The 14,059-nt window shown below is 35.2% G+C and overlaps 1 protein-coding gene and 1 long non-coding RNA gene across 10 annotated transcripts in view; one reads left to right on the top strand and one right to left on the bottom strand.

Moving 5' to 3' along the window:
- The window catches only part of SLC24A2 (solute carrier family 24 member 2), a 305,116-nt gene that overhangs the window by 222,082 nt on the left and 68,975 nt on the right, over positions 1 to 14,059 (top strand). For all 9 annotated transcript variants that reach the window (XR_012471199.1, XM_074199519.1, XM_074199518.1 and 6 more), the window contains one exon: positions 1,672 to 1,790. Coding sequence is in view for 8 of the 9 variants with exons in the window: in XM_074199519.1 (XP_074055620.1) it covers positions 1,672 to 1,790 (119 nt within the window). In the remaining variant the exon portion in view is untranslated. The remainder of the gene's footprint in view (positions 1 to 1,671; positions 1,791 to 14,059) is intronic.
- On the bottom strand, positions 5,732 to 13,326 carry LOC141496940 (uncharacterized). The gene is made up of 4 exons (XR_012471204.1): positions 13,106 to 13,326; positions 12,316 to 12,562; positions 7,420 to 7,492; positions 5,732 to 5,903 (listed from the first exon to the last, which is right to left on the bottom strand). It is a non-coding gene; the product is annotated as an uncharacterized LOC141496940 (long non-coding RNA).

Below are 14,059 nucleotides of genomic sequence, written 5' to 3'. Positions count from 1 at the left end.
ATACAGTAAACAAGCTGACCCTTTCTAAAGGACTTGATGAGGCCCCAGCATTTACTCTGATGCCATTGCCTAGAGCAAATTCATTGAGGGACAAAGCACCCACTCACAACAATATGACACACTGTTCCTGCTCATCCCCACTCCTTTCTGATGAATTCAGCGATATCACCACACATCTATTTCAGTCTCTTTTAAGCTGTGCATCGTGTGGTAACCAGATCATGACATCCCAGTATTTTATTTTAACTCGGAACGTAATGTTCCTATTCTTATAACTGTAATGCTAATCTAACTCCCAAATTCTTACTTCAAACTAAATTTATCTCTAATTGTTTCATAAACTCTACTTGTTTTATAAATTAACCTGCTACTTTGCAAAATAAAATTGTCTATAAACAAAATGGGATAGTGCTGTACTTTAAGTACATTTATTGAGAGGTATAATCTTAATGATCATACTTGCTTCTCATTCAGATTAAATCTTTGATCTCCACCAAGATTAGTCTGGTCATTAATTAAATGCCATACAGGTATATATACACAGCCAAAAGACTTAAACCTTACTAAATTGTCCAGAAAAAAAGTTATTTAAATAAACTTGACTTTTGATTATGTCATTGACTTCTAGCCTTTTACCTTCTACTGAAATCCAAACCTGCAGCACTAGTATGGATACAGGGAAGGTGTATATAGCTAATGATTTAGGAGGCCTGGAAATATCTTTTTTCCTCTCAGTATCATGCTGCATTTGCAAAATAAACTATTAGTAAATTCTGGAACAAACATTCAGGTGAAAGTCAATGACTATTAGGCAGTTATTTATAATGACCTAATGATCCACTGGATTCAAAACAATATATTTCCTATCCAAGGTGGGATTTTCCATTCTTATACTGGCTCTCTATTTCTATTACTTACACCAAATTTCCCCTTGTCTTGATTATGACTTTAGACATACTTATGTGGTGTGGATAAACTATCCTATAAAGCATTCAGAAAAGAGTTAGCTTTCCTAAAGTAACCTTTGTGAGAAGCTTCAGAAAATCATCCACATGTTTGCAATTTGGTCAGCATTGCTCTTAATAATCCTTTTGGCCTGAAACCAGGTCAAAATCCTTTTGACCTTCCCCAGCAAGAGTGGGAAAGAAATATTCAGGGGTCATTTATAAATTAAGTGAAATTTACATTATGAATCATTCTTAAATGGCTCCTTGGAAAAATGCCAAAGATTTTACCTGAATTAGAAAATAACTTATGGGTGGAGTAAATACCTATCTTAATACATGTGAAATGCAGTATTTTACAAATATATCAGAATGTATCAGAAATAGGACACTCTCCTAAAGGCCCTCAGATAGCCAGGACAGCAAGAGTACCCATTCAGAATATGTCAGGAGAGAGAGGACACTGAAAAAGAAATAAAAGCGAAATCCTGGCATTTTTAACTCTGGCTCCTACCAGCCCTTAGAGACCACCATCTACCAGCAGAACTTTTTCTCTTTCTCCAATAATCCTACTTCTCTTTCTGACTTACTTCATTCTATTCACCCAACCAACCATTTTTAAAACATTATTGTTTCCTTTTCCCTCATCACCCATTCATTGATTATCTTTATTCTTTGTGTATGTGTGTGTGCATGCATGTGTTTCCATTTGTGAATGATGTCACAGAAAAAATAGAGCTCCCAAACAGTACAAGTGTTGAAGTGGAAGTAACACCACCCAGTGAAGGTTCAGGACCTGTACAAAATGGAAATCTCTCCCATGGCATTGAATCAGCAGAAGTACAGGTATGTCTCTCTTTTTCTACTTCTCCTATTTCTCTTTAATTCGAAGTCATATTATAGAATCATAACATTTTAGTTCTTTTTGATCATGCTGCCTTTTTACCCTAACCTTCCCAATGTTGGTAAAATTAATGAATACTTTAATACTTTGTCCATGTCAATGAAAATGTCAAGACTGAGCCCCTATCCAACTGATGGGGAATGCTGTTTGTTCTTTCTCCCCTCTCACCCCTCATATATATATATATATATATATATATATATATATATATATATATATATATATATATAAATATTGGTTGAAATTAACTACTAAGTTCTGGACCCATTCACCAGATGGGTTAGCAACTATCTGATCTAGATGGTATAGTTGAAAAGCAGACATGTGTGTCATTTTTTAAAAGCATTACTTAAAGATTGGAAAGGTATATGATACATTCTAAAGAGCACTAGAATTAGTTGGAAGACCTGGGATTCAAATTCCAGTTCCAGGAAATATAATCTTTGGACATGTCACCAAACTTCATTGGGCCTTACTTTTCTGATCTGGAAGAATGGGTACACTTGCAGTTGTAATGAGGAAAGCACTTTAAAAAAAACTATAAAATGATGGTTTTGATATCATTATCCTTGTTATAATTGTTATATTTGTGACTGTCTCAATCTACTAGGTTTTAAAGTATTCCCTAGAGGCCCCAGATTAGAGGGGCAGTGATACATCTTTACAGAGTTATGCTAGTGGTAATACAATATCTGATGTGCTTAACAACATTTATATAAAATTCTCTTTCCAAACTGAAATGATTCCAAAGTATGTTGTAAATAGCATTCCTGTCTTCTCCACCATTGTTTACTTCTGGCCCTAAGTCCTGTTGTTCTATTATAATTATCTTAAGATCTGAGTTGGCAGAACTGTTTGTGCCCACATGGATAAGCAGTATGGGGTAGGAATCAGGGAACTTGAGATCTGTTAGTAATGCCTCTGATTTAGACCTTCAGCAGGTAGCCCCCCCACCCCATGGAACACTGTGGTCTGGCTGGCAGATGGCTGTCTTCAGCCCTATCAGGAGAGAGAGCCTACTACTCTCAGAAAAGGTTAGTCCTCTGACCTTCCCTCTTCTGGACAGAATTGCTTTAGGAAAACTTCCCAATACTTAACCCATGTTTTATCATCCATAAAATGAGAGGTGATTGCTATTGTTCCCTTCCATCTATAAATCTATGCTCCTATGTCCTAAAAATTTAAAGAAGCAGGGAAAGAAAATCTGTATGTACTAGTTGGTGGAATTGTCAATACAAGAGGAAAAAAACGTTATTCAAACAAGGGCCCAAGTGCTGAGCACCAGGAATGCTAGATTTTAATCTCAGTTCAGCCCCAGACCAACTAGGGAGAAATTATTTAATCTCTCTGGTTTTGCCTTTTCTTGAAAATGAGACAGTTGCACTGGGTGACATCTAAATTCCCTCCCATCTGTGATATCCTCTGATTTTTATGAATAGCTATGAAAGTCACTTTGAAAATATAAAGTTCTCTAAGAATGTACAATAGTATTCTAATGGTATTATTGACTTTGTTCTTCCAATATAGTGTTATTCTGCATTCTTCTGAAGTTCCCCCCCCCCCCCCGTTGCCTAGACAATGACTTTCTCATAGTGGGCTTTCATTGCTTAATTTATTTGAATAGGGTCAGTTTTACTTGAAAGTCAGGTGACTTTGCCAGATCAAGTCAACAAGCACAGACACTGTGCTAAAGCAAAAACACATCTCTCTTAAGGAGTTCACATTCTAATGAGAGAGATGACATGTTAAGAACTGTATACAGAGAAGATACATATACAATCTAAATGTGAAAAATTATCTCAGAGGAAGAGGAAAAAGAGAGGGAGGCAAAAGGGACATGGAGACCTCTCATGAAGAAAGTGGGATGTAAGTTGAGTCTTGAAGCCTGGAAAGCCAGGAGGCAAAGATGAGGAGAGAGAAACATGAGGGACAGCCACTTAATTTGGGAAATAGAATGTCATGGGAATTCGAGTAAATGGAAGGGAATAAAGTCTAAAAAGATTGGAAACTATAGAAAGGACCCAAGTGATTAAAAGAGTCATGAGACTAGAATTCTGAGACCATACAAAGGAAAGTTTCACAAATATTAAGTCATTTTTACTACTTCCGTTGTATTATCTTCTTACTTATAAAAATCAAAGGTTCAAGATATTTCTTTGAGAGTTTTTTTAAAGCTAAGCAGAAGAATGAAGTATAGAGTACTGTCTTAGTTAACAGAGATCACATACCTAACACTATGTAATTGTAATTATTAACTACTATATAATTGTAATTATTCACTATGGACTATTGTTTTTATGTATTTTTATTTTAGTTCCAAATTCTTTTCCTCCTTCCACCTCCACCCATTGGGAAGGCAAGAAAAATAATGCCTGTTTTTATGTATAACATCATACAAAACATATTTTCACAATATCCAAGGTGCAAGAAAATAAACAGATAAAAAAGTTAAACTTTAATCTGCATTCAGAGTTCATTTCTCTCTCTCTGGAGATGGATATCATTTTTATCATGAGTCCTTTGAAATTATCTTGGATATTTTCTTGTAATGATGAGATATCTAAGTCTTTCATAATTGATAATCATTGTAACATTGTTGTTCCTCAATACAATGTTTTGGTTTAACTCACTTAACTGTGTATCAGCTCATGCAAATCATCCTAGTTTTTTCTGAAACCTTATCAATTCTTACACCATAATGATATTCAATAATAATAATTTGCCATAATCTAGTCAGTCATTCTCCAATTGATGGGTATCACCTCAGTTTCCAATTCTTTACCACCACAAAAAGAGCTGCTATGAATATTTTTGTGTATAAAGATTCTTTTCTTTTTTCTTTCATCTCTCTGAGATATACTTAGTTGTGATATTACTGGGTCAAAGAGTTGACACAGTTTGATAAGCCCCTTGGGTATATCTCCAAATTGTTCACCAGAATGGTTGGACCAGCTCACAGCTCCACCAACAATGCCTTTAGCATCCCTATTTTTCCACATCCCCTTCAGTATTTGTCATTTCCCTTTTCTGTCATGTTAGCCAATTTAATGAATTGAGGTGGAAACTCAGAGTTGTTTTAATTTCCATTTCTCTAATTATTAATGGTTTAGAGTATTTTTCATATGCCTATTAATAGCTTTGATTTCTTCTCCTGAAAATTGCCTGTTCATACAGGGTGGACTATTCTCTGTACAGTCCATCTTGTACACTCATTCTGTTGTTTAAAGAGCAAATTTGTAATTGAAATGATTGTCTCTTAACACCTTATCTCCTAGAACTATCTTCAGCACAAATCTTAAATAGATAATAAAATCATTTTTTTTAAATCAGTTGAGACAAGCCTCTTTGGGGTGGGCCTTTTAGTTTTATATCTTACATGCTGTAAAGCTTAGAAATCATCTGATTTTTAAATTACTCAGTGCTAATTAGCTCCTGCTAATTGCTCTGTTGATGTAATCCTTTTGATTATAGCAGACACAGCTGAGTTCAGCTACACCTAGGAATAAACCAACTCTACCAAATAGGCTTTGCGCTGTTGGTGATTCAGACAGAGAAATCTCAAAGAACTGTTCTCTTTCACCCAGAACTCAATATTTTCTTGCATTTTAACATGACTGCACTAGTCAGCTGCAGGCTAGTCCACATGCATTCATGTATATGAAAAACTCCTATAAAAGAACTAAATTCATAGAATATTACTCCCTGCCACTTTGGTGCATAATGAAAACATTTAAATATACATGGACTTGAAAGGGGGAGGAGAGGAGAGGAGAGGAGACTGGGGGAAGCAAAATCTCCCTCAAACTGTGAAATCTGAAAAAACATTTCATTTTTGAAAATTATATTCTGCCCCTTAAGGTGAAGTTTTCCTGTAGAGTTATAGAGAGTGTATATTTTGGTTGTGTTGTTTCATTTTGCCTTTGAGATTCCTCTTTGTCCTTGGGGAAATCAGAGTTTCCTTGCTGTCTCCTGTAAACATTTGCCTCCACATACCTCCAAGCATCCATCCAGGGGCCCCCATGAGAGAACAGAGGTCATAGAATCCAATCACTTTTCTAGGAAAAGAAAAAAGTTTGGATGAATTATCAAATTTTAAAGCTAGTCTGACCTTTCTGATGGCTTGTCCCTCTTTTTTCTCTATTTTAACATCACATATTTCCTTTCCAGTGTTTAACACTTCTGTTCAAACTTTGGGAGTTTATTTCCTCATTTATTCTCATCTAGCATTAAACTTTCTAAATGAAGTACAGTTTCTAAGCTCTACATGAAAAAACTTCCCAGCAGCTGGAATTCTTCCTATAAGTGACCCTCAGTTATATTCCTTGAATCTTTAACCTGTCTGAATATAGTAACTAAATAAAAAGCAGGGAGCCAGGACTCTAGGGAATGAAAGATTTGGAAAAACTATCTACCATACTTGATGTGATAACCCAAGAAAGGGCAAAAATAAAGTGCATAAGAGTAATTCCCCTATTGTTAGATATGAGATAACACTCAAAACAGACTTTGAGAGGAGAAGCTCAAATGAGTTTTTCTATTAATATTGATACAAAGTCTCTAATTGCTACACTAACGTTTTCCCTTTTCTTCTGCATTTATCCAGGAAAAGATTTTCTGTCCCAAATCTGGGACACAAAACTGGTTTCCGGACCTCCTCCTTCCCCTACCACCATCTCACCTTACCCACCAAAACCTCCAGTCATACCAAGAACATATTTTCTTCTGTAAATTATGGTGGAATAGCCCTATTCATATTGTTGAAAACAAAAAAAAATGACTAAGGTTTGTTTAATCCCTTCTGTTAAATTAGTTATCTAATCTCTTAGGCTGAAAATGCTTGAGAAATTTAATTTTGAGCCATCAGACTCACTGAACTTGGTCAGCTTGTTGGGGACATTTACATTTGACCCTTCACTTATCACTGAATCCCATCTTCAAGCATGATGCCTTCTAAACTCTAGCTCCTTTCAGAACTCAATTCAAATAGCTGTCTTAAAGAGGTCTTTCCTTATTCACAAAGATGCTAGATGCCCCTACCACTATCCTCCCCCTTCATCCATCACTGTGTATTTTTGGTATAAATGCTATAACTACTTATCTGAGGATTTGCTATGCCCCCTAGTTAAATACAAGTTCCTTGAGAGCATTTTGTCCCTAATCAGTGCCTGGCATATTGCAGGACTTAATATATGTTTGGTGATTAATTGAATGACTTTCCTTTGTCCTTATGCCTATTTCCTCATCCAAGTTCAAAGCTATGTCTCACTTCATCCCATTGCTTTTCCCTCTTCAGTTGCCACTATAACTGGACATCTAATTCTGATATCTCCTTTTCTTTTACTTTATATCTATACATGCTCCAGAACACAAGTATACATTTTCAAGGCTTAATTTACAAGGGAAAAGAGATATACATGTTCAAAAAATAGCATGCCAGAATAAAGCAATTCAAAATTCATATAAATTCATTTTAAAAAATTCTAATCTCTCAAATAGATAAACTTGCTTAGATACTTTGACTACCTAGAATACTTCCTCCACTATGGTCCTGGCCACGATAGAATGATGTACCTGGAATCAGGAAGACCCAAGTTCAGAGCTGGGCTCAGATACTGCCCCCCTGTAATTGCAGAATAGAATCCTCCTGGAAAAGAGATTTAAAAAAAGTAATGTGGGGGGGGGGGAGAGGAGGAAGCGGGGGAGAGGGAAAGAAAGAGAGGGAAACCTGGCTGGATAATTTGGAAGCAGGGAGAAGGGAATCACATTATTCAATGTATTAAAAAAAAACCATGTATCTCAATCCCTAGATGCTTCCCAGTATATACCATTATCATGCTTCCTTAGGATAAGAACTGCTTTGGTTTCAAAGGGAAAAAAAATCATGAAACTCTTTTTTATTACCACTAAAGTTTTACTCCAATGCTTCATAACATAATAAATATATAACATTCCTGAAGGCTATTCCAGCAGAGTACAACCACTGACAAGTCCTATTAAACTGCAATGAGATACATACTTCTCTATGCAGAATGAGCTTCACTAATCTCAGAGAAATTCATCACCAAGTTTCCTGTGAGGTGAACAATATTTCAACTTCAGCAGCCATCAAAGACCATTTACTAATTTGTGGAGGGATTGAGATCTACATTGCCATGGTTGTGGGGTTTTATTGCTAAAGATATTGGAGTGGTTTGTCATTTCCTTCTCCCAATCATTTTACAGATGGGAAAATTGAGATAATCCAATTCATTTTACAGATGGGGAAATTGGGGGTAAAGTGACTTGCCCAAGGTCATACAACTAGTTCATGTCTGAAGCTAGATTTGAACTCAGGAAAATGAACCTTTCTGGTTCCAGGCCTAGTGTTCTATGTACTGCAGTTCTATCCACTGTTCCTCCTCCAGACTCAAGGCATTTTGACTGTCTTTTCCCCTCACCTAGACTACTAACTGCCCTTCCTTATCTTTACCTCCTTTCTCACCTGGCTTCTTTTTGGTTAACAACTCGTCTTCTAAAAGAAGCCTTTCCTGAGCCCCTTAACAATAGTATTTTCCATCTATTAGCTCCAACTTATATATCTTGTTTGTACATGGTTATTTACATGTTGTCTCTGTGAGCTCCTTGAGAGCAGGGATTATTCTTTGCATTTCCTGAGTTTAGCCAACTTTAAATACATAATACGTGCTTAATAAATGCTTAGTGACTAATTGACTAGTAAAGAGAAAACTCACTTGGAAGAAATCATAGAACCTTGCAATACTATACTCAATTAAAGTTTACTCGGCACAACATTTAGTTTTCATCTTTAAAGGTCAGATTCAAGGGTATCCTCTAAAGAGGCTCTATTTATCAAAGACCTAAAATACATTTCAAGGGCTGGTTTTTTTAAATAGAAAGAAAAGAATCTATTATCGACTAGATAAAATTACAAATGTTAATAACATTAGTCATTCTATTCCACTGGGTAACAAAATTATTGGGAAAATTTATGGAGTTCTTTTAAATCATCCTACAATTGCCTTTATGTTCATAGACCCTTTATGATTTGCATCAGCAATACACAATAGCATTAAGAAAAAGGAATTGAGTTTGTCTTTAGATTGCATCTTGGAAATTATTCAAGCAACCTTCAAAGAGAAGGCAAAAGCAATCACATCTCACCAGAATGTCTCTATGCCTTATTATAAAATAATGCCTTACCTCACAAACAGGGTTCAACAACCTTATTACAAAACATTTTTAAAACTTTGATCTTATTTCAATTTTTTCCCAAAAAACATGTGATTTCATCATTATAGGAAATTCCCTCTTCCACTACACATTAGTGACTGCCTTGAAACCCACAGTCCTAGAAAGTAGCTTTTGGGCCCCAAAGTGTTAAGTGTATTGCCCAGAGTCTAAGTCAAGTGGGTCACAGACAAGGCTTCAACCTGCAGCCTATTAACTCTGGGGCCAGCTTGCAACCCATTTAAATTCATAGCTTTATAAGAAAATACTAGCTCTTTCTACAACTTGAATTTCAATTTTTCTGATCTTGACAATCCTCAAAGAAACACACACAAAAAAATCTCAGATCATGGTTCTTTCCAAGTTGGTTGCTTTTGGTCCTCTTAAGTTAGAAGAAATAAAGAACAAGAAAATGAAAGAGAAGAGAGTAGAAGGAAGAGGTTGGGAAAAGAAGAAATAGCAAATTCAAAGGAAATAGAAAGACATTTAAACTAATAAGTGAAGAAAAAGAGGAAAATGGGATATTTTCAAAACCTAAACAAAAACTAAAGTATAACCTAGAAGTACAAAGAAGAAACAATTTTCTTTTGGAGACAATGAAGTTGTCATTTTTTTCAGGATTATTGCTTTTTTTTAATTTTTAGAAAACTTTTATTTATTTTGAGTTTTACCATTTTCCCCCCCAATCTTGCTTCCCTTGCCCCCCCTTAGAAGGCAGTTTGTTAGTCTTTACGTCGTTCCCATAGTATGCACTGATCTAAGTTGAATGTGATGTGAAAGAAATCATTTCCTTAAGGAAGAAACATATAGTGTGAGATAATAGCAGAATTATATAATAAGATAACAGTTTTTTTGAAGTTGTCATTTTTAACAGAATATCAGTAACCAATAAACATGAAGTGTCTGGTATGTGCCACGCAATATGATAAGCGTGGGAGGATTCAAAAAGAGGCCAAAAACATTTCTTACCCTCAAAAAGCTAACAGTCTAATGAGAGAGGCAATAAGAAAAATGAATATCTACCAACAAGCTATCTATAGGATAAATAGGAAATAACTAAAAGAAAAAAGGATATCAGATTTAAGAGGGTGAGGAAGAAGATGGGATTTCAGTTGGGATTTAAATGAAGCCATAGAAGCTATTAGGTAGAGATGAGGAGGGAATATATTTCAGGAATGAACAGACAGTCAAAGTAAATGCTGGCAAAAGAGAAAAGAAACTAGGTCACAGAATGGGAAGGCAGTAGAAGACCAGAAACATGGGAGGAGGTTTGGTTATGAAGGGTTTTGAATGCCAAAGTATTTTGTATTTGATCCCGGCAATAGGGAGCCAATGGAATTTATTGAGCAGGAGAGTGATATGCTCAGACTTGTGATTTTAAAAAAAATCACTTTAGTGACTGAATAGATCAGAATGGGAGATCTGAGGCAGACAGACCAACCACTTCTTGCAATAGTCTAGGTATAAGGTGATGAGGACTTCCTACTGGAAAGTAGTGATAGATGGTTTTAGTGTCAAAGGAGGAAAAGGGAAGTGTCAGAGCAATGTTGCAAAGGTGAATCTACAGTCTTTGACAACAGTGTTCCTAAGATCTGCCAAAAAATTCCTATGAATCAAAGGGTTATATCTAAAAGTAAGCTTCAAAGAAAGAGAGGCAGAGACAAAGAGAAATGTTCTTAACTTAGAGCTTACAGGTTTTTCAAAAGTATTTTGTTATAATTCTGTATAGTTTATTGTAATTGGTTTACTTTATCAAACTAGGTATTTAATTCATTTTAAAATATCATAACAAGGTGTCCACAGACTTTACTAAACCAACAGAGAAGTCCATGAAACAAAAAAATAAAAAGTTAGGAACCCTGTTTTACAGGTTGTGGTAGAAGATTGTAATGGAATATTAGAAATAGTGAACAAGCAGATTTCAGAAAAACCTGGAAAGATTTAAACGAACTGATGTAAAACCAAATGAGTAGAAACAGAAAAATATTGTACACAGTAATAGCAATGACTTGATAAATTTTTTAAAAGAACTTCTTTTCTAGTCCAATCCCATTATTGTACAGATGAAGCTCAGAGGAGGACAAATGCACAGCCAAAATAGAATCTCAAAGAATTTTTACCAATGTGTTATAAGGAAGACAAACTTCTTCTTAGTGTTGTTGTTGGTCTTTTGTCCTAGAAGAGATAATGAATCAAGAAAACCTGCATTCAAAATCTGTTCCTAATTTAAACCCACTGTTGTTGTAGGGTTTTAACCAAATCACTTAAACTCTCAATGCCTCCCTGTTAGCTATCTAATATTATATGTTGGAGAATTTATATCTTGCTGGTTTGTGGGGGAAGGGGTATCCTCATCAGGAAAACAAAGAAATCACAGATTTTGTGGGGTGGGGGGAGGTAGAGAGAAAGAAAGAAAGAAAACAGAAAGCAGGATGCTTTTCCTAAACCCTGAACCTGTGACTCTTTTTTAAAAAAGAAAAAGCTCCTCAGATCTTTCTCCTCATCTGAAAAATATGAGGGAGCAGAAGGGGTAGGTTAGATTGCCTCAAGATCTCCCAGCTTTAATCCCATGATAAGTCCCCTCAATAAAATGAGAATGTCTTACCTTTGGCCAATAGGAATATCAAGCAGTAAATTTAATCAAAAATATCCTTAGTAAGACAGACAGTAGTTGATGAGAGCGACCTGGAAGACTTAGGTTCAAGCATAGACAGATCTGCTGAGTAACACTGGGCCAGTCACTTAACCAACTAGTGCCAGAGGTGTGGAATTCCTATAAAATTCCCAAGTGTTTCTGGAACCAGATTAAAATTTAATTGGGAAATGTTTAACAAAATTAATTAAATACAGGACAACATAGACTATGTTAATTAGTGGTTTTCTAAGTCAATATGTGGCCTTCAGGTTCAGCTTCTCTTTGAGTTAAACAACACTGCCTAGGCAATTCTAAGATTCAATTGCAAAGAATTCCCTCTCCTGGGAATTCCCTTTCTCAGTGAAATCACAGGTCCAGATCTTATCCTTAGCAACATCTTCATTGTCTTCAAAATTCAACTGCGGTTGTAGAACAGTATATGATTTTATAGTTAATTTTGCTGAACTTTTTTTCATTTTTTAAAATTTCTTGTTACAAAGGATGCTTTATAGGTAGGGAAGGGAGACTTCTTAGGAAATTAAAACATGATATAAAAACAAGATAATTAAAACCTAAAATTATAAAAAATAAAACTAATTACTTACTACATAATCTTCTTGACCAATTCCATGAATACTAGTTTAGGTGTCAAAATGAAATGTGTTAACCCCTGGTGACAGATACAGTATTTGAACTGATGTCTTTTGGGTCTGCCAAACCATTGGCCATAAACTTTCCCAGTGCTTCTTTCCTGTCCCAATGTCAAATGCAATATAGTATCCATTCTTTATTCACCTATTACGAATTTTTGAAACCTTCCATTTCTTGAGCACAACAAGAAGTTTCTTTGGGCTTAGAAGAAAAAGAGAGATCCGAAAAAAACAGATCAGCAAATATAATATCATTAGGCAAACTGATCTTATGTGTCCTACTTTCATATTTTAAGTTTGCAAAATGTCAATCATGCTGGTGGAATGAATGCTAAAGAGGAGTCAGATATTTGTTCTTCATTTTGAAGTCTTATCCTGTACCATGACATGACTCTATATTAGTCTATATTTTGCCTATTAGAGGTACCAAATCTTACAATGTTCATTCTATGTAAAATATAACATTGTAGGGTTCACAATATTATGTACTACTTTTTTCATTTTTTTTCATTTCTTGCTACAAAATGGATTTCAATAGGTAGGAAAGGAAGAGGAATTTTTAAAATGGAGAAATTAAAGTGATGTAAAAACTAAAAATAGTTGAAAAGAATGATACCTAAAACCAAACTTCTAGATCTGTGTTTCTCTCACTGTTCAGTGTCTTCCCCCAAAATATACTTATATCCCCTCATAAGCAATCTAATGAGATTTTTATCTTGTTTAAAAAGCTCTTTGATTCACTTACATAACAGAAAAGAAGATGTGGAACCTTTATATACACTTTTCTTTCAGTTGTTTTGTGGAAAACTCCTCTTTCATCCCGACTATTTCTCTCTTTGTTATCCCCCAAACCAAGCAAGTACACTCATTGCCTCTGGAATCAGATGATCTCCGTTTAAATTTCCTCTCTGAGGATTATCATAAATATGTGACTTTGGGAGAATCATTTAAACTCCTCAGATCCTTCTCGTCATCTGAAGGGAGGGAACAGAAGGGGTGGGTTAGATTGTCTCAAGGAGCTCCCAACTTTATCTATGGCTACTATGTATTTTATCATTTTTGCCCCATTCTGCATAATTTTTCACTTCTCCTAGGAGTGAAAAGAGATAGGAACTTTCTTTTTTCTGAAAGACACATCATGATAAAAAATGGAAAGAATATAGGCCTTTGGTGTTGATTTTTGTGTAATCTTGGGAAAGTTCCTTAATCTGAGAGTCAGGTTTTCTTATCTATAAAATGGTCATATTTTATAACAATCTATCTCACAGGGTTGTTGTCAGAGCTAGTCATATGTAAAAGTACCTGAGGACCAGGGTGGGAAGGGCAACTGATATTATTTTTAGTAGATACAGACCACATTTTGCAAAAATTCAGACATCAAGGAAGAATTTGATTATACATTTTTAGATGAGTTTATGCCACTAGATTGACTTCATTTTCAAGATAACCTAGCTTCTATTCCTTCCAAGATCCTCAGTTGGGCACATGTATAAATGCAAACATACACTCTCTTCACTAGTTCCCAAGGAAACTTAGTTAGAAAAGTAAAATAGTTAATCTATATCAAGTATGATGTATTTTAAATCAGCAGAGAGTAGGAGTAACAATCCTTTGTTTAAAGATGATGGCTTATTGAATATATTCTTGCCTTGATCCTCTTGGAAAAAAATTCTGCTCTGATAAAAAAATTTTTACTCTG

Source organism: Macrotis lagotis, chromosome X, assembly GCF_037893015.1.
Source record: "Macrotis lagotis isolate mMagLag1 chromosome X, bilby.v1.9.chrom.fasta, whole genome shotgun sequence".
In the NCBI taxonomy this organism is placed as follows: Eukaryota; Metazoa; Chordata; class Mammalia; order Peramelemorphia; family Peramelidae; genus Macrotis; species Macrotis lagotis.
The sequence above is the reverse complement of the archived record's forward strand: the minus strand, read 5'-3'. Positions and strand labels throughout refer to the sequence as shown.